The sequence below is a fragment of the Vigna unguiculata genome, chromosome 5 (assembly GCF_004118075.2).
Source record: "Vigna unguiculata cultivar IT97K-499-35 chromosome 5, ASM411807v1, whole genome shotgun sequence".
NCBI lineage: Eukaryota > Viridiplantae > Streptophyta > Magnoliopsida > Fabales > Fabaceae > Vigna > Vigna unguiculata.
The window spans coordinates 45,946,910-45,965,859 of NC_040283.1; the positions used below are offsets into that span (position 1 = coordinate 45,946,910).

General features: G+C 30.6%; 2 protein-coding genes across 7 annotated transcripts; both read left to right on the plus strand.

The window, feature by feature from the left end:
• The first annotated feature begins 8,055 nt into the window (after positions 1–8,055).
• Positions 8,056–12,251, plus strand: LOC114184376. Its single transcript, XM_028071689.1, has 2 exons — positions 8,056–8,161; positions 9,408–12,251. Exon 2 carries the CDS (start codon positions 9,425–9,427, stop codon positions 11,912–11,914), a length of 2,490 nt encoding a protein of 829 aa, XP_027927490.1. The 5' UTR covers positions 8,056–8,161; positions 9,408–9,424; the 3' UTR covers positions 11,915–12,251.
• A 2,205-nt stretch (positions 12,252–14,456) lies between these two features.
• Positions 14,457–18,405, plus strand: LOC114185593 (histidine protein methyltransferase 1 homolog). Of its 6 annotated transcripts, none has more exons than XM_028073418.1 (9): positions 14,461–14,633; positions 14,832–14,962; positions 15,137–15,296; positions 15,388–15,453; positions 15,937–16,003; positions 16,393–16,493; positions 16,800–16,844; positions 17,265–17,735; positions 17,987–18,405. In XM_028073418.1, exons 3-9 carry the CDS (start codon positions 15,162–15,164, stop codon positions 18,158–18,160), a joined length of 1,059 nt encoding a protein of 352 aa, XP_027929219.1. In that variant the 5' UTR covers positions 14,461–14,633; positions 14,832–14,962; positions 15,137–15,161; the 3' UTR covers positions 18,161–18,405. The 6 variants fall into 6 exon arrangements, with proteins under 6 accessions (XP_027929217.1, XP_027929220.1, XP_027929219.1 ...); XM_028073421.1 differs by having other exon boundaries at positions 15,406–15,453; XM_028073417.1 differs by having other exon boundaries at positions 14,832–14,901.
• The last annotated feature ends 545 nt before the right edge of the window (positions 18,406–18,950 follow it).

Genomic DNA, 18,950 nt, shown 5'->3' on the forward strand with positions numbered 1-18,950 from the left:
TAAGTTACGTAGATTTATATTTTTTCAAACTACAGTAATCATAAAAATATGGTTTTAGCTAGATTATAAAGGTATATTTTATTTATAAACCCACACTTTTATATCGTAAAAAGTACAATCTTAAAAAATAGTTAAATAATTAGTATTTAATTTTAATATTTATAGTAAATAATGTAATTTAAATTTATGTGTTAAAATAATTAAAATAAATATAGATAAAAAAAACATTTTATTTAAACTGTACTTTATTTATGGAGTTGCTTTTTTTTCTATAAATTATAAGTTTTGTAAAATAATAATAATAATAATTATTATTATTATTTTCTCTCCAGAAGTAATGATATCATGTAATATTATCATGTTGCTTAACCAAATCGAAGCTTGCTCAGATTCTGCAAATTCTGTGACATAACGACACCAAGATAAACTATAATGAAAGATTCCACAATAAGAATGAAGCAAGAGAAAGTTGTCGTTGACTTGGAGGTGCAAGCCACTTGGACCTACCCATCACTAAATGAGGATTCTAAGAATATTTTATTTCAAATTAAAATCCATTTTGTCTAACAAATAAATTAGTCTTGACCTCGTCCATCCTTTTAATCTGTTCAACTTTTATATAATATAATAACAGATATTGCAACATTTTTTTGAAAGCATCCTTTAATTACGTCATTAGTATTCAGTATCTTCAACTAATCAATGATCTTCAATTCCCTTCCCAACAAAAGCAGAAGTTCAGAATCTGTATTCTGCTTATACCATCACTGTAGAAGTTAAGAAAACTGAAAATAAACTCTTGAGTTTAATCCTCAAATTAGAAAACAAATACAAATTGTTGTGAGTTACATCCCCTCTTCTGAGTGACACATAGTTTCTGTGAGAATCGGGAAACTGCAATCTTGCAGCTTCAAAGAAAGCCCTTTGTTGGTGAATGGAGAATCCAAGGCTAGCAGAAACATATACAAACCCAACAAAACAGAAATTGCGAGACAAAGATACATCTCTTCTGAGAAGCTTGCTTGAGTCATTGATCAACACTTAGAGAGAGAGAAAGAAAGATGATGTCAGAAAATATTGTGATTATTGAGATGGGTGTTTGAGGTTATATATAAGCATAGAAGTTGAAGATATGAGAAAGATATTTTAATAATTAAGTTAAGGTTATGTGTACCTGGTTGCTATGTTTGGGGGGAAGTATATGTAGTGTCATCAGCTGCAGCAACTTGCCTAAATTCATATTCCAAACAAATTCATGCATTCAATTCAATCATAAAACTCTATGCAAAGACCACGTCCATGCATGGCCTTTCATATGTATCAGAAATAAGAAGTAACATCAAAAACAATTTTAATTGATATAACTAATTTTAAATATACTATTTATTTTACATGTTGTTCCTACCACGCCTATCCATCCCACATTCTTTAGAAGTTGAGGTCTAAGACAATTTAAATATTCTTTCTTCTCTTTCCATCCTTTGAGACATCTTTTAAGGAAACAATCGTGACGAAACACTATCCTCTTCTATCGTCAGACTTGGGATCGAAACATTGTTGTCCACTGTGGGACCGATAACAGAACTATCAGTCCCCTAAAAAGCATCTTGGAGGGTGAAAGAAGGAAATGATATTTAAACCACCTTAGACCTTGACTTCTAAACAATGTGGCATATTATTAAATTTTTAAAAAAAGTGAAGAATCAAATATAAAAGACGTTGGTTCTTAATTGGTATTCTTCAAAATCTCACATCACCAGAGTTGAAGAAAACTATTAAAAAATGAAGAGGTGATTTGAGAGTAATCACCACAATTCAATTTCTTTCTTATTTCTTGAATTTGTATGACGTAAGTTCTCCACCATGGAGAACTAACCCTATTTGTTGATATTAGATATAACAAACTAAATTATTGTTAGCAAATATGCATAAAATAGATAAAACCATAAATAAAAGGAATTTCTGAGGCATGTAGAAAACACTGCCCTTAAGGATTTATCCGCAGTATATGCGCAAACCCCCCATGGTACAGCAGGAACATCTCAGATATATCCCGAGAATAGCAAAAACTAGCAAGATAAGTAACCCAGGATATAAGAGAATAGAGAAGGAAGAAATAAGAAAAGGAGAGATCAGAAAATGGTTGTGTGATGAAGGGATTTAAAAATCCATGCTCTGTAACTGAAGCCTAGTGTTGAAAATAATATCCCATAAAATGTGGAGGTGGGATCAACATGTGGAGGAGATCTCGATGCACCATCCTTAAAAGGAGGGAGGCTTGCTCACGTTGCAACAACAACAACACTATTATTTTTGCAATATTATTATAAATATATAACAATTATTGTGTAATTTGTATTGTTAATATATATGTGGTTTTCTAATTCAAGTTAGCGTTTGATTTTATGCTTAATGTTTGTTGTGATTTGATCCCATGACTTGATTATGGTTCTTTATTGATCTTAAAACTCTTTTTAATATGATTTTACGTGATGAATATTCGAGAACTTGATTCATAGGCTTAAAGTCACTGGGGATAAAATTTGAGTATAGTTGTGAGCTGATTTTGACTTGGAATTGGAATTAAAATGTTTATGAATGCATGAGAATGAAGTTGATGAAATATACTCTTGACATTTGTAAATATTCTATATTAATTTTCTTCGCACACCAAGGTTTAATAATAAAAATATAAAATAGAGTTTTTAAACTATTATTAATTTTTGTCTCTAAATTTAGTTTCTATTTAATAACTTTTTTTATAATGAAAGTTAGCACATCTTTATGAAAAAAGCCTATTAAAGGCAATTTGAATAATTAACAATACATATATAATAAATGAATGCTTCGGAAAATCTATTATTGAGTTTAAACTCATATTTATGTATGCCATGACATTTGGTATGTAAAATAATCTAATGTCTTTGGTATAAATTTCATCTATGCAGTAGGGTGGCTTAATGCATAACATATTAAGTATCAATTGCAATTCATCAGCAACTTCAAAGCATAAACCTTCACACACTCTCGCTACTTAACTAACTAAATACTTATGTTGTACATCATCAGATCAAAAACGCTTTTTTCATCACAAATTATATATAGGGGTGTTAAATCGGGTTAACCAGACCCGTTATAGGCCCGCCGAAAATAGGTCGAGTCAAGCTAGCCCATCAACTCAAATCGGATTAGATAGTGGAATCTATTTCGCAACAGGGTAGGTTGGTGAGATGGGATCCACTTTAGGCACGATGGTGCGAGGAGGTTGATTTGTTTCATTGTGAGCGCATGATGCAAGTGTGTTTCTTTGTGGGTTGTTGGCAAGGTGAAAGGAGGAAGTTGTGGTAGTTGATAGTGTGGTTGGCATGCGTTCAGCAATGGTCTGTCATTGCTCGATGAGGTATGATTGTGGTTCAACTTGGAGGAGATGAGGGGTGCGATTGCGCCTTCCTATGGTGTGTGTGTGTGTGTTATTCTATTGTATTTTGTGAATAAATGGAATGCAATGCAGGACTTCTTTCTTTATTTACTCATGGTTATGGGTTGACGAGCTAACCCGATTGTCCTATAACCTGACGGGTTAGACAAACCAGGTTATGTCGAGAAAATACAACCTAAATTGCTTGATTGTAATCGAACTACTTGCTAGTTCGTCGAGTTCAACTCATTTTATTACATTTACTTAAATAGCATATCACTTCAACTCCGTAATACCACTATAGTTATTTCTAAAATATCATAATACATTTCAATGCAATGCTTTATCCATTAATACATTTATTATACATTATTAGACAATATGACTCTACATCAACATTCTCAACCCACTCATTCAATCCAACTCACTATCATTAAATATAAGCATTAAAATAACTAAATATTCACTTTAAACAACCAACCATCAGTAAAATAATCAAGTTAAACAAAATGTCAAAATATTAATAAAGGAATGACACTTGAGTAATACTTACTTGCTTCACCAACATTTTTTTGAAGAATAACAAAACACTTAAAAGTTGACTTGAGTTATTAATTGAATAAGATATATCATTTAACTTATTAATATTCACTTGACACTTCATTCTTGATAACTACTAACTTTACACGTCTTACCTTACCATATAACTTTAATAATTTACATATTTTTCCGTCAAGAATAACGTATCATCATGCATTCAAACTATTTTAATTCATTAATTACCTTTTGAAAATACATTTATAAAGGGTTAAATTATGTTACTAACTGATAAGAAATATTGTTTGAGTAAAGAATGACATTGTTAAATAAAAAAAAAATACAATATGTGACATTATTCTTGCTTAAACATTACTTGAGTGTTATTCTAAAAGAAAAAATAATATATATATATATATATATATATTACTTAATGGTCATAAATTGCCTAGACAACTATACTCTAAGAGGAAAAGTACTTGATTCTTTCTCTTACTCCCTCATCCTACACCAATATTTGATGATTTAAATGCTAACACTTGACCAACATATAAGCACTTGAACAATTTTTTTTTAACACAATTAATTATTTGCTAGTTTCATGTACCTAAAGCAACCAACTAATATCCTAAATAAAATAAATAGGTATAAAAAAAATACAAAAAAAAACTTAATTTTAAATTAAACCTCAACAAATTTGATTCAAAATAGGTCATTTCCATTTCTTATCCAAACCAAAACTCTTTTAATCCAAATTGACTTCCAATTTTCATACTAATCATTAAACATGTAAATCACATGCCAATTTTTATATTTCCAAATCAAATATCAATAACAATCATAATTTATAAATTTCAGCGCATATAAAATATAACTACATCTCTATCAGTTTTACATCCTTCAAATAATCAAATCTTAAAATTTTAAACTCTAATTATACAATTAAGCTTAACTTTCAACAATTTCAACAAAAAAAAAAAAAACAATATCCAACTTCAAAATCTCTAATTTTTTCAAGCTCGTGTAATTGCCAAACATAATGATGTTTTAGATTTGTTTCCTTATGAGACAATGACTTGATTATTCAAAGAGTTTTTCCTTAAGAATTACAGATAACTACCAAGAAGTCAAACATAAAACAAACATACCATTAATTTTTTTTAATTTATTAAATAAATACTATATCATCAATATTAGTATAAACATTTACTATAATTAATAAAAGCACTATATTTTAATCATATTATTGATATAACTGTATCTTGTATTAAGAAATTTCAATGATGTTTACAGGACTAATAATTAACTACGTTATACAATTAAAATACAATAATAACATATCAAGAAAATATATTTTTATATATTTGCCTATAAATTTATACATGTAGTAAATACTCTATTAAATTTAATTAAAGCTTAATAAATGAATTATATTTAATTTCAATTAAATATAATTATATATATTGAATTTAATATATACACTCATTAATAATATTATAAAAACAGTTAATATATTCTTTTGAAAAGTCAAATGTTTAATAATATTATAAAAATTAATTATATGATACATTTATTAATTGAATAAATAATAGTACAATATAAGGATAAAATTATTTATTTACATATCTATAAAAATAGAACAAAAAACCTTTTTGCATCAAATACATTTTTTTTTCATATATAAGAATCATAAATCTTGATAATTGTAATTTTTATAAATGATCAAATTCTATTTAGTTAATAAAAAATATTACTTGAAAGATTTATATAAATCTTCTGAAATTAATTATTGTGCTATTTTCACTTAAATTTGTAATTAATTATCATATTAAATTATTTAATAAGAATAACATAATACGTTTTTCACTAATTTTTTTTCTTTCACTTTAGGAAAGTTACAATCAAATACCCCATGAAAATATTTTCTTTTAAAAGCTTAACATATAGTGCCATTTCCAGAAAACATTATTTTCTAAAAACGTTATTTTTAGGAAGTAAATTATATGCTTTTTTTCATTTAAAATTCCCATAAAACTCCAATTTTTCTTTGTACGAAAAACCTCCTCAAAGAACGTCTAGTACAATTTTTTTTTTCCAGGAATTTGGAATCAGAAATATTTTTGTCGATTTAATTTATTTTTTAAAAATAAATAGGTTTTATTTCATAATTTATATCATAGTAAATCTCTTGGTCAACCCAACTTCACTTGCATCTCTTGGTCAACTTGATTCTTCACTTTCATTTCTTCATCTTCTTTATATTGATAACAACATTGAATTTGTGTTCAAAGCCCTTTACCAAATGAACATTTATGAATATGCTTGGTAGTTTCAATACTTAATCCTTATTAAATGTTTCTTTTTTTTCAAAATTATTATAAAAAATAATTTTATTTCTAAATTAAATCATAAAGTTTTTTATATCTGCATTTTACAGAAGTTAGATTATTTCCAGCAAACATGTAAAAGTTATATTATAATTAGTTGTGAAAATATGTTTATCATATAGGAAACACTTTACTTGACTGTTTAAAAAATATTTTACATTACTTTCATAAAATTCAGAAATTAAATATTTTATGATTTAATTTATAAACGAAACACAACCTTTTTATAATAATATAAAAAAAGAAAAACATATTTAACCACATGGATATTTTATTTATAGTATATTATTTTAACATTTCCTCAATTTCTTTTATATTCTTTGGATGCAGTAACCTACCAAGAATAAGAGAGATGATACTCTCAACATTTTCTCTTCAATTTCAATACCTTTGAAGCCTACTAAGTGTCATACAAATAACAAATGAAAATTTGAAGATATATGGAAAAATATTATTATATTTATATACTAGTTTATATTGTTAGAGTTTGTATCTTTTAGAATTCATAAAACAATATTTATAATAATTTCTCATTTACATTTTAACAACTATACAAGGAAACTAATTTAATTATTTATATTTTTCCTTTAACTATATCACACTTTTCTAATTTTGTAATAATCAATTTAAAATGTATCTGATGAATATTAATTCTAGATAACACATTTTTAAATATATAAATACAATTTTAAAGTAAATCATAATAGTTTATTTTAAATAATAGTAAACAATAAAAATTAAGATTAGTATGTAGTTTTAGTGAAATGATTTTATGTAACAGATATATTTCTTGTGAATTAAACATTTATTACATCGTATACTTTTATTCCATTCTTATAACCATTAAATAAGTCTCTCTTTTTTAATAAACCATGAAATACTTTTTATTCGCAAAAGACTAAATAAATGAAGGGAAAATTTACCGCAGTAATATATTTTTGAGGAACAAAAAAGGAAATAGAAATAAATGAACTATGGAAATAATTGATGTGAAAATAAATAATACTAATAGTGTGGGTTTTTATGTTATCACATCTAATCATAAATTGTTATACATGCAATCTAACATTGCTTTTTATTTTTTACACTGAATTCATTTCATTAACAATGTAACAACTTTTATGTTAGTAACACATGTGTTGTACCATTATTATGACTTTAATATTTACCACATTAAATAAATATACGACTCTTTGAATTATTATTTTTTGTAAGATTATTATAGAATTTATATTTAATACATCACTACTTTTTTTTTTTCTGTACATACTCTTAATTTAATAATTACAACACGGCACCAAAAGAGAGAGAGAATGCGTTGTCAATACGTTTTTACTTTAAAACTTAACAAAATCATTTTTGATCGAATTAATTAAGTTCAGTTTTATATATACATAAAAAAAAAAGTCTCCAAGAGAAATTGTTTGTGTAATTTTTTAAGAGAAATATTATAAAAATTGTAATGAGTTTGCCATACATAAAAGATTAAATAAAAATATAGATTTAAAAATATAATAAATAAATTGCGCAATAATAGTGACTTTCTGAAAACGCGATATTGAGGTTTTTAATAATATTGGTTATTATTGGAATCGAAAGCGCGAAGCTACCTTGTTTGTTTTGACATTGATTTTACTTAAGATTGAATTAATTGATATTAAACGCCAATTATGACCTTTTAGTACACACATCACCACGTTAGTGGCGTTATTTGCTCTTCTTACCATAATGCATTCTTCTAATTCCTTTTCCTCTGCTTCTCAAAAAATCTCTTGGTTATGATCAGAACCGCGTTACGCTGCTTTCAAAATAATTTCAGGTAACCCTTTTTTCTTTTCAATTCTTCATCTTTTCTCTTCGTCACCCTCTTCTTACGGTGTTTTTTATTTTTATTTTTATGTGTATTATCTTTGTACGTCGTTTTCTCTTTCGTTTTCGATTCTGCGTATTGGCGTTACCGTAGTCTGTTATGAATTATGAATGCGAGGTTGTACCTGCTCAGTGCTTTATTTTTATTGAATCGGTCAATTTGCAGAAATTTTCACGATTGAATATCGATGTGTTAAAGAAGTGATAGATGAACACTTATATTATTGGTTATATGAAGTGAATGAAAGAGATAATAATTGATGTTTAAGGTGTTTAAAAATAAATTTATACTGTGTATATTGGTGTTTATTTTATCTGATGGCATATACTTGTTAACTTATTGCTGCTTGAGCTTTGTCCAATCTTCTTAGGTTTTAGCCCTTATGTTATTTTATTTTTTTGTGATGATATGATGTGCCACTATTTTTCTTTCTCATTCATTAGCATATTTGATATCTTCTTTTTGTTTGTTCCTCATTTTAATTATTAACAATGAATGATATATATACAGGTGAATGCCAACCACCACTGTGCTTGATCATTATCAGTTACATTTGGATTAAAGTTTAGAAATTATATTAAGGAATTTCAGTACACAAAATAAAGAAAAGAATTTTTTACTTTGAAAGTACAAGATACCTTTTAGTCCCTTTTAACCAAAATCTAAACATGTTAGTTAACCCTTGCTTACACCTTGTACAAAAATGTGTTTTGTAAATTTATTCTTCTTCAAGTTTTCAAATTTGATATCTGTTTTTCATTGGGGGTTGCTTTTAGGGAAGCTTTTGAAAATTTTATTTTTGAATTGAATTTACTTGATTTAAATTAATTAATTTTAGAATAGAGTGGTTCATCTTATATGCTTTTATCCCGGAACAAATTAATGCTAATATTTGGTTTAATGTTTTTAATCAACACAAAACAAAACCCACCTAAACTTGTTTTAATCAAATCAGAGTTAGAGTTTTATCAAGTTTTTTGTGTGAAACTAAATAACATAGTTTGTAATTTAATGATGTGAATTTGGATGATGAAATGTGAATTCAAACAAGCATTTATTGTAACGAAGCTCTACTTCAGTGAGAGAGGGTAGTGAACTGCTTTTACAGTGATCTTTTTTTCTTCTTGTTCATTTTGCTCTTCCTTTATACCCGCAAACTGTCAAATATATTTAACACAATTTTTCTTGCTAACAGTGTGACATTGATTCCTGATGAGGATAGCAACTGGAATGAGTTTGATTGCAAATGGGGCTTGTTTCTGCATGGCACCTGTACATAAAATGACAGGTCACTTTTGTGATCTTAGAAACCTGCGAGTATCATCAGACAACAGCAGAAAATGGCCTTCCCTGTCTGTTGAAGACATATTTTATCCTGCTAATTCATTTATTCTTTTTACCAATGTGTTAACTTTTTGGTTGTTCTTGGTCGCAAGCTCTTATTTTCTCTTGCGCAAAGGTGTAAATACTTTTGGCAGTTGCAGAGAAAGACATGCAGAGAAAGTTTCTTCATCTGACAGTACTGTCTCAAATGCAAGCATAAAGAATGGTGCAACCGCTGCAAGTGATAGGCTTAGTAGTTCAGGGTGTTCTAATAAAATTTCTCACAGTAACAGCTATACTGAGCTATGCACTGATTCTTTCTACGAGATTGCAGATTTGGACAAAGCATGTTACATGAATTCTTTACTCAGCCTTGAAGATGGTGATGGGTGGCCCTCTGATTTAATGCCTTCAACTCCTCCTAGCTACAAGTGTGACGCTTACTATGAGATTTCGGACTTTGAGAAAGGAAGTTTCTTTCATTCTTTACTCAGTCTTGATGATGAAGATTCTGAATGGCTCTCAGATTCGAAGTCTTTTGGACGTTCATTAGAGGAACCTTCAACGCCTCTTAGCTACAAGTTTGATGTTGCTTCTGAGATTTCAGACTTTGAGCAAGGAAGTTCCTTTCGTTCTTTACTCAGTCTTGATGATGAAGATTCTGAATGGCTCTCAGATTCTAAGTCTTTTGGACGTTCATCAGAGGAACCTTCAACTCCTCTGAGCTACAAGGGTGATTCACACTATGCGATTTCAGATTTTGACAAAGCAAGTTACATGCATTCTTTACTTAGTCTTGAAGATGAAGGTGCTGAGTGGCTCTCAGATTCAAAGTCTTTTGGATGTTCATCTGATAACCCTCTAATTCCTTTTAGCTACAAGTTTGATGATGCTTCTGATATTTCAGATTTGGACAATGATATTTACATGCATTCTTTACTTAATCTAGTAAATGAAGGCGCTGAATGTTTCTCAGATTCCAAGTTTTCTGAATGTTCTTCAACTCCTTTTAGCTGCAAGATTGATTTAGCTTCTGAGATTTCCGATTTGGACAAGTCAAGGTACTTGCCTTCCTCACTCATTTTTGAACATGATGACTCTGAGTGGCTCTCAAAGTCAAAGCCGTATGCATGTTCATCTGAGAACCTTTCAACTCCTCTTACCAACAAGAGTAATGCTTTCTCTGAGATTTTAGATTTGGGGAAAGAAAGTGACATAGATTCTTTACTCAATCCTGAAGACGATGACTCCGATTGGTTCTCCAATTCAAAGTCTTTTGAATGTTTATCTGAGAACCCTTCAACTCCTCTTAGATACAACAGTAAAATTTCACATTTGGACAAAGCAGGTTACTTCCATTCCTTACTAAGTCTTGAAGATGATGATGACTCTGAGTGGCTCTCAGATTCAAAACCTCATGCATGTTCATATGAGAACCTTTCAACACCTCTTAACCACAGGAGTGACGTTTTCTCTGAGATTTCAGATTTGGACAAAGCAAGTTACATGCATTCGCTACTCAATCTTGAAGGTGAAGAGTCCAAGTGGCTCTCAGATTCGATGCATTTTGAATGCTCATCTGAGAACCCTTCAACTCCTCTTAGCTACAAGTTTGATGCTGTTTCTGATATTTCAGATTCGGACAAAGAATGCCACTTGAATTCTTTACTCACTCTTGAAGATGAAAACTCCGACCGGCTCTTAGATTATAAATCATATTACGGATGTTCCTCTGAGAATTCAACTCCTCTTAGCTCCAAGTGCGATTCTTACTATGATGTTTCAGATTTGGACAAAGCAAGTTACTTGGATTCCTTACTCATTCTTGAAGATGAAGACTCTGAGTGGCTCTCAGATTCAACTAGTTGGGACATTATAGTTCCTCCTTTGGTAAACTTTGACGACTCAGAAGATAGTATTTTAGTGGAGAATCTATCAGAAACCGCAGGAGTAGAAGAAGAGTTCAGTGCCGATGAACCACTTTTTTGGCCATTGGAAGGGAAACTCAATTGGAATTCTGAGGAACCCTGGAGCTCATTTTGTACCTCCCCGAGGAGAAGATTTGCATTGAACTCTGCACCAATCACTTCAAAGATAAAGGAGTGTAATAAACAAAAAGGCGATGAGGCTCCATGCAGAGTGAACCGTGAAACTTCAAGGTTAAGCATGTGGCCTAAAAGTTCAACAAAGATAGTACCACTAGAGTCTGAGGAATTCGAATCAGCCAAGGATTTTCTTTTGGTGGGAAAATATTATTTTGCTTTGGGTGAAGAGCTACCCATTGAGACATTGGTGGGGCTCAAGGAATTTGATGGACATGAGGGGTTTGATTCAGAATTCAATGATGCTTTCAAGCAAATAACCTTCCTAACCTTGTGAAGACCAAGATGACTGCAACTTACTATAGTAAATCCTGATATCAGAATAGTTAGGTTGTTAACCCACCTTACCTGTTTATATGATCTAATGTTTTTCTGTGTCTTGATTAAATATGTATTATCCTAATTGAATAGAACAGGTAATTAGGCACGGTTGTACATATAGGTCACATCATGTTCCAGCAGAAATAGTTAGGTTACTGGCTAAACTTTTGACTAAGCCTGTGCTTATTTTCACAGTTTCTTCATTTTGTTTTTGTTTGGTATCTATCACATCATGAGACAGTGAGACATTTGTATCTGATACTGTCATCATCATCACTTAATTTTACCTCCCAGGTTAGTTTTGATCCATTGCTGCACCTTTCTATAGCAGTTTATTGGTAACTAACTATTCATGCTGAGAGGGAGAATGAAGTGGAAATCAACGTTCCTTCGCCTCCCCCACGAGCTTGTTTAGTATATTTCAGGTCAACTCACTGTCATGTGCCACAAAAATTAAGAAACTAACTTTAAATAATTGAATGGATTCGGCAGGTAAATAAATGCAGACACAAGAATAATAAAACTCAACAACTCCTCATTTTGTTTTATCTTCCCATTTGTTTGTCAAAAACAAAGTACTTATTATGTTTTTATTTTTTAAATTGAGCCAATGTAATCTCACGTTAATCTTCATCTTGCCAAGACTTTCAAATTCTTTTTTTAAGAACAAATTAAACGGATATTCATATGATACCTGTATGTACAACTTCTTTATAAGAATATATTTTTGTTACTATTAATTTCCTTACTCATTACAAATTCTATAAATTAAAATATAGTGTTTATTGTCGGATGTCAATATAGTTTTTTTTTATTATTATTATTCTCAATATTTATAACTAAAATCAAGTTTTATGTTACTCAATTATGCGACATAAGTCCCTACTACTTATGCTAACTAATAATGATGGTTATATATGGTGTTTAAAGAGAAATGATTAAGTTTTTAATTTTTATTCGTTTATAAATGGTTCGTACAAACAAACTAAGGTGAAAAAATACCAAACCATTTGGGCAGCATAATATATGTTTCATAAAATTAATTCATTAAGTTTACTAACAACTTGCATAAAAAATGTTAAGATATATTTGGTAGAAGTAGTTTAAAAGTTGGCTCATAGAATATAAGCTAAGAGTTGGAGGCTTATAAGTTAACTTTTTAATTAAATTACCTAAAAAAAGTAATTGGTAAATATAAAAAGATATATTTATTTATTTAAGTTAGAAGAATATTTCAAATATTATATTATCTTTATAGTCCTTTGTTTTTAATTTAGATTTAAACAATTTTTTATTTGAAAACAATTTTATATTATATATATCTTAAAAATTCAATTTAACTATTTATTTTAAAATGTAATCCATGATTAAAGTTGTTAATAATTTTATATAATACATAATGGTTAAAAATCTACAAAACCTAACTTGTCATCCTGAAAAGACTTTCGTAGCAGTTTTTAATCCCATAATAATGCATTTTTATCAAAGTATATCCTAAATTTGAAACAATTGATGGTTAAACACAAAATCATGTTAAGCCTGTGCTGGAGAAAAAAATAATTCTTTGATCCAAAAACTTGAATGGTCATATTTAAATTAAAAAAATAAAAATTAGAGAAAGTAGTACAGACACACTGAACAAAAATTGAAGTCAGTATTTTTAATGTACCAGGATTTCGTACAGAAGATTTGTTCATTAACTTTTGAGTAATTAAAAAGTTCCTAATAGCAATTATTTTAGATATTATGACTATTTTTCTTTTTGTAGTACAGAATTTTTCTGAAAAGAAAAAATTTCCATGCATTAGTTTTTAAATAGTTGTGGATTCGTCAAAGTCTCCAATTATAATTAAAACATACCTACAAAAACTCAACACAATGTGAACGATTAATTGAGCCCTTATTAGCCGTGTCGTGTACCCAAACAATAGATAATTAAGTTTATCTATTTTTTAAATATGATTATCATGTGGTTAGTGCCCCAAAGATCCTTACACAGATCTTACCTAAACTTTAAAAGTAAAAAAATGGGAGAGTTTATTGAAAAATAAAATAAATAATCATAGACTATAAAAGTGAAGTCTCGAGAAGATAATCAACGAATCTCAGAAGCAACAACTTCAAAATAGCAACGTGTATTGTTACGTTAAACCTGGATTAAAAATGAATTAGAGATTAAAAAATGATATTAATAACTTAAATAGAAATTACAAAATGAAATAGAAAGAGTCATTTACCCCCTTCCAAATTGTTTTCCAAAATAGTAGAAAAATAAAATATTTTTAATTTCATTTATATCTCACTTTATGGAATATGAAACGTATTATTAATGCGAAGGAACTATTGATGTTAATATTAATTAATTAATTAATTACCAAAAAGAAGAAAAGTGAAAAAGGTGTAGTCTAGAGACAAGCGTGTGATATGATCTGGCCCCACCCCGTAATCGTCCAACCAAAACACACACATACATACATACATGGAAAGGAAAGGGCATTTTGGGAAATTCGTGCGGTGCAGGCCTCTAACGTCGAACCTTCTCTGTTTCCTGTTTCTGCTCTTCTTTCTTTCTGCTTTAGAAATCACAGCTTTGAACTTTTGGCTCTTTTTCGTTCCTCACCAAATCCCACTCCGCTTTCGTCTTTCACACTGCCATTGACCTATTCTCTCTTCAGGTACTCTCCTCTCTCGCGCGATTCTCCTTCAATTCTCCTTTTTCCTCAATTCATTTTATTATTACTGTTAATCAATAGTCCGTGTTGCTGATCGTCAATTATTCCTGCGATTCCACTTCTACTTTCTGTTACTCCTGTTGTTTAATTTCGCTATTTGAATTTGCGTCGCTTGAATTCTTAAGTTCTTTTTCTTACTAGCCGCGGCACTTTCGATTTGAAGCTCCGTGCTGATTCGATACCTGCTACTGTCTTTTCCTTTTAGCCACCGGTAGATTTTCCCCTCTTTTTTATCTCGGAGACAGAAAAAGCTTTTGTTTCTCTCTATCCTTGTATGTAATTGACTACTCAAACTTTGTTTCTTGCTTCTTGCTTTATGATTGCACGATTCCGTGGCAGTAAAACGCGCTGAGTGTTTGTGATTATTGGCTGTTATTGTTTTTATTTTTATGTATTATATTTAAATTTTAAATATGTTGGAGTTGCTTACTTAAAATTTGTTGCAGGAGATTGCTTTCGATTTCAACTGCAATGCGTGCACCGGCGTTACTTGCTCAGTGCTTACCTGGCCTTGTGCCTCATGATCGTGGAAGTCTCAGCATATCCTCCGTTCCTGAGAAAGATGTTCAGCTCCCGTCACCGGCCGTGGAGATTCTCCCTTCCAAGGTACAATTCATGTTTCTACAAACTGCTATCCTATCACCGCCACTCAACTCCCTGAAAAATGTCGAGGTTAAAAAGTGTGACGCTGTTTTAGATTTGTCGTGCTTTGCAGGCAGTTCACACCGACAAGGATAATGGGGAGAATATGGATCATTTTAAGGTAAATCTTATTGTGGTTTGTTGTATTTGTTTTGTGAAGGATGGCTTGACTCCTGAATGTACAATTCTTTATGGCAGATTGGTGTTAAGAAAAAGGTTTAAGATTCTTTGTTGTTGTCTTTTTTGTGATAAATCTCAATACATGGATGCAAGTTTTATATCTTGAAATTGACGTAGGCGAGGCATTGGTTTCACAAAGGTTATACTTCGCTGACTAAATTTGTCTGCTAAGTCGTATTGAAATAAGATCTTTTGGTTACATTTCCATGGTTTATTGTGTGCTTTTGAAGTGTTTTACACGATGGGTTTTAATATTTTTTTAAGAGCACCTATTATTCTTCTATTTTCTTGAAAACTGTCTCATTTATTCTTTTTGAAAATTTCCTCGTATGAATCTTCTATTCTGCAAGATTAAGATAATGTTATTTTTTTGTACCGGTCAGTTTTATAGCTACGCACTGATGCTCTCTTAAACCTCTGACAGGGTTTAGTTAGTGTTGCTGATATTGTTGGATTCAGTGGCTCGGAGGCAATATCCTTGAAACCTGACGGTATGCATTTGATGTTTCAGACTTGTATGCGTTGGATACATGATTGATGTTTTCTTGCGAAGAAGCATTTTCTTCCAGTTTCATAAATCCATAAAAGTAACGTACTTGAGAATTAACACAGCATACGTCCTTATGATGTTATAATAATTCTTAGACCAAAATATTATTTGGCATGAAAGGAAGGTGACAAATCTTTAAGGTCAGCTTATTATCATCCTAACAAATTTAACCTAGCCCGAAATCCATATTAAATCAGAAAAAAAAAAATGACAAGATTCGTGTTGAGAAAAATGTCTTTTCACAGTTATGTCTTTGCTATATACATGTAATTTGTTGTCTCACGAATATGAAGGACTGATGTTATCAAATTTACTCATTTGACTTTGTAGGTTATCTGAAATCCTGGACTAGTTCCATTGATCTTGTTAGTGTTCTTAAGCATGAGATTCGTGATGGGCAACTGACTTTCAGAGGAAAAAGAGTACTTGAAGTATATTGCGAATGAACATTTTATTGCTTGCTATTTTTAACTTGATCTTATTGAGTTCTTGCATTTCATTGGTCCTTTCCTCACTTTTCAAATGCTCAAAATGTCAGCTACATCTATGAGATTTCGTTCCTTTCTTCTTCCTTGTACCTATTTTTTCAATCATGTTTATTCTATTCCCCCTGGGCCTTATTATAAAAAACAAGTCATTGTGTTAAAAACACTATCATTTATTTCTTATAAAATGTACTGAAGGTAGTATTGATTATTCATAATTTACAAATCTCTTTGCTTTCATGTATTTTGCAGCTCAGTTGCAACTATGGACTGCCTGGAATTTTCGCTTGCTTGAAGGTATGCACTCTAGTATTGGGGTATCACTTGATCTTTTTTCTGGTTTCACTTGTCACTGATCTATTATGTATAAGCTGGAAATAATACATTAGGTAGATGTTTTCCTAAAGCATAGTCTGTTTGGCAAGCTGTTTAGACAATTGATAGACAGAGACTGAAATTTAAATTGTGTAGGCATTGTGGTTCTTTGTGATTTGATTGCTCGAATTACACTGTCTTCTTGGCGTGATTGCCAAAAGTTTCAACTTTTTTCAGGGTAATATTAGTGACAGACAATCAGGTAAATAGCAATACGAGAAACCTGTAGTGTTTTGGGGAGAATAAATAGCATCAAGTAAATTTTTTACCAGCATATTTAAAGAAATACACTCACGCTTTGGAAATAACACGGTTTGTCCTCTATTTGGTTTTGTTTAACAGGGAGCTTCTGTGGTGCATTTTCAAGATCAGAGTGCAGAAACTGTAAGATGCACAACCATACCAAATGTCCTTGCTAATCTCAAGCAAGCCCGTGATAGGCAGAGTCGACAGCCTGAATCTCCTCTTACCCCTTCAAGACAGACTCTGGCACCATCGGTTAACTTTTACGCTGGTGACTGGGAGGAATTACCAACCGTGCTGTCTGTTGTGAAAAGTGATGGATATGAAGTTATGCCTGGAATGAGTTTGAGTTTTTCGGAGGAAGACTTTATGGAAGGATGTAGCAGCCAAGATGGTAGCATCATTGGTCATGAATCTTACTCAAGACGGTCTAGGAAGCTCTCAGGTAGTCGAGCATGGGAAAGAGGCAGTGAGGCGGATCAAGGAGAGGGTGGCTATGATGTTATCTTAATGACAGAGATTCCATACTCCATTACCTCTTTGAAGAAGCTGTATGCACTTATTAAGAAGGTTTGTTTTCCTGTGCTGGTTGTCTATACTTACTGAAATATTGTAAATGCTTTACTTATTCTGTTCTTCTGGTACATGTGGCATATGTTTATTAGACAATTGGCTGATTATCATGTGGTTGGATTTGGGTTGTGTCTTCCACCCTCATTTGTTGATTTATTATGCATTTGTTGATTTTCGAAGTTTGTCCTTTTCTATTTTGACTGAATTATTACCATTTAATTTATCTTTTGTATTTTTCTTGAGATCAGTGCTTGAGGCCGCCATATGGTGTGGTATATATAGCTCCTACCAAGAGGCACTATGTTGGATTCAGTAATGGAGTGCGGCAACTAAGAAGTCTCGTAGACGAGGAGGGAATTTTTGGAGCACATTTAGTCAAGGATTTGGCTGATAGGGATATCTGGAAGTTCTTTCACAAGTAAACGAGAATTTGAAAATCAGATACTACGTTGGCGGACATACGATAAAAAATTCTAATGACACCGTACATTTTTATAATATGAATCACAGGCATTCTTTTGTTTTTTAAATCTATAGTTTCTCCATTTTTCTTATAGCTTAGCAATAATGGAGGTCTAAATTTGAATTATTAGTTTATGTTTACCGTGATACTGTCTCATTTAATTGAGTAAATCGCACATTAATCCTCGAGATTGCTTTTGTTGAATATTTTAGTCCTTGGTATTCAAAAGCTGTTGGTCTTTGATTTTACTAGGTGATATTCATTAGTCTTTTTAAGTGTAAAATGATAGCAGAAAATAAAGTAAAAAAGAAATCTGTTTAACGATTTGCAATTTTAGAGATTAATATATGATTGTACAATCTCGAGAATTAATGTGGAGATTTACTCCAAATTATTTTGCACACTTATCTCGATGTTAAAGAAATTAAGATATTGGAATTGTAAATCAAACAAGCGGTAGTGTATTGACAAAGTAGTAGTAATGTATTACATGGCTGGATTTGAGTGGAACGCCATAATAGAGTGAGAAGGTGCGAATTTTTATAGAAATAGCACACTGTTTCATTTTTTTTCCTTCATAATAGTATATTTTAGCTTTTATTTACTAGTAGTATGTTTTTACTGTGAGTTTAGAATTTGGTTTTAAAAAAATTAACTCTAAACATGATTTTCCATGAGTATGTTTTTTTAACATAAACTCCAAAAACATGTTCTTTCGATTCTATTCTGAATTATATATATGAAATGCT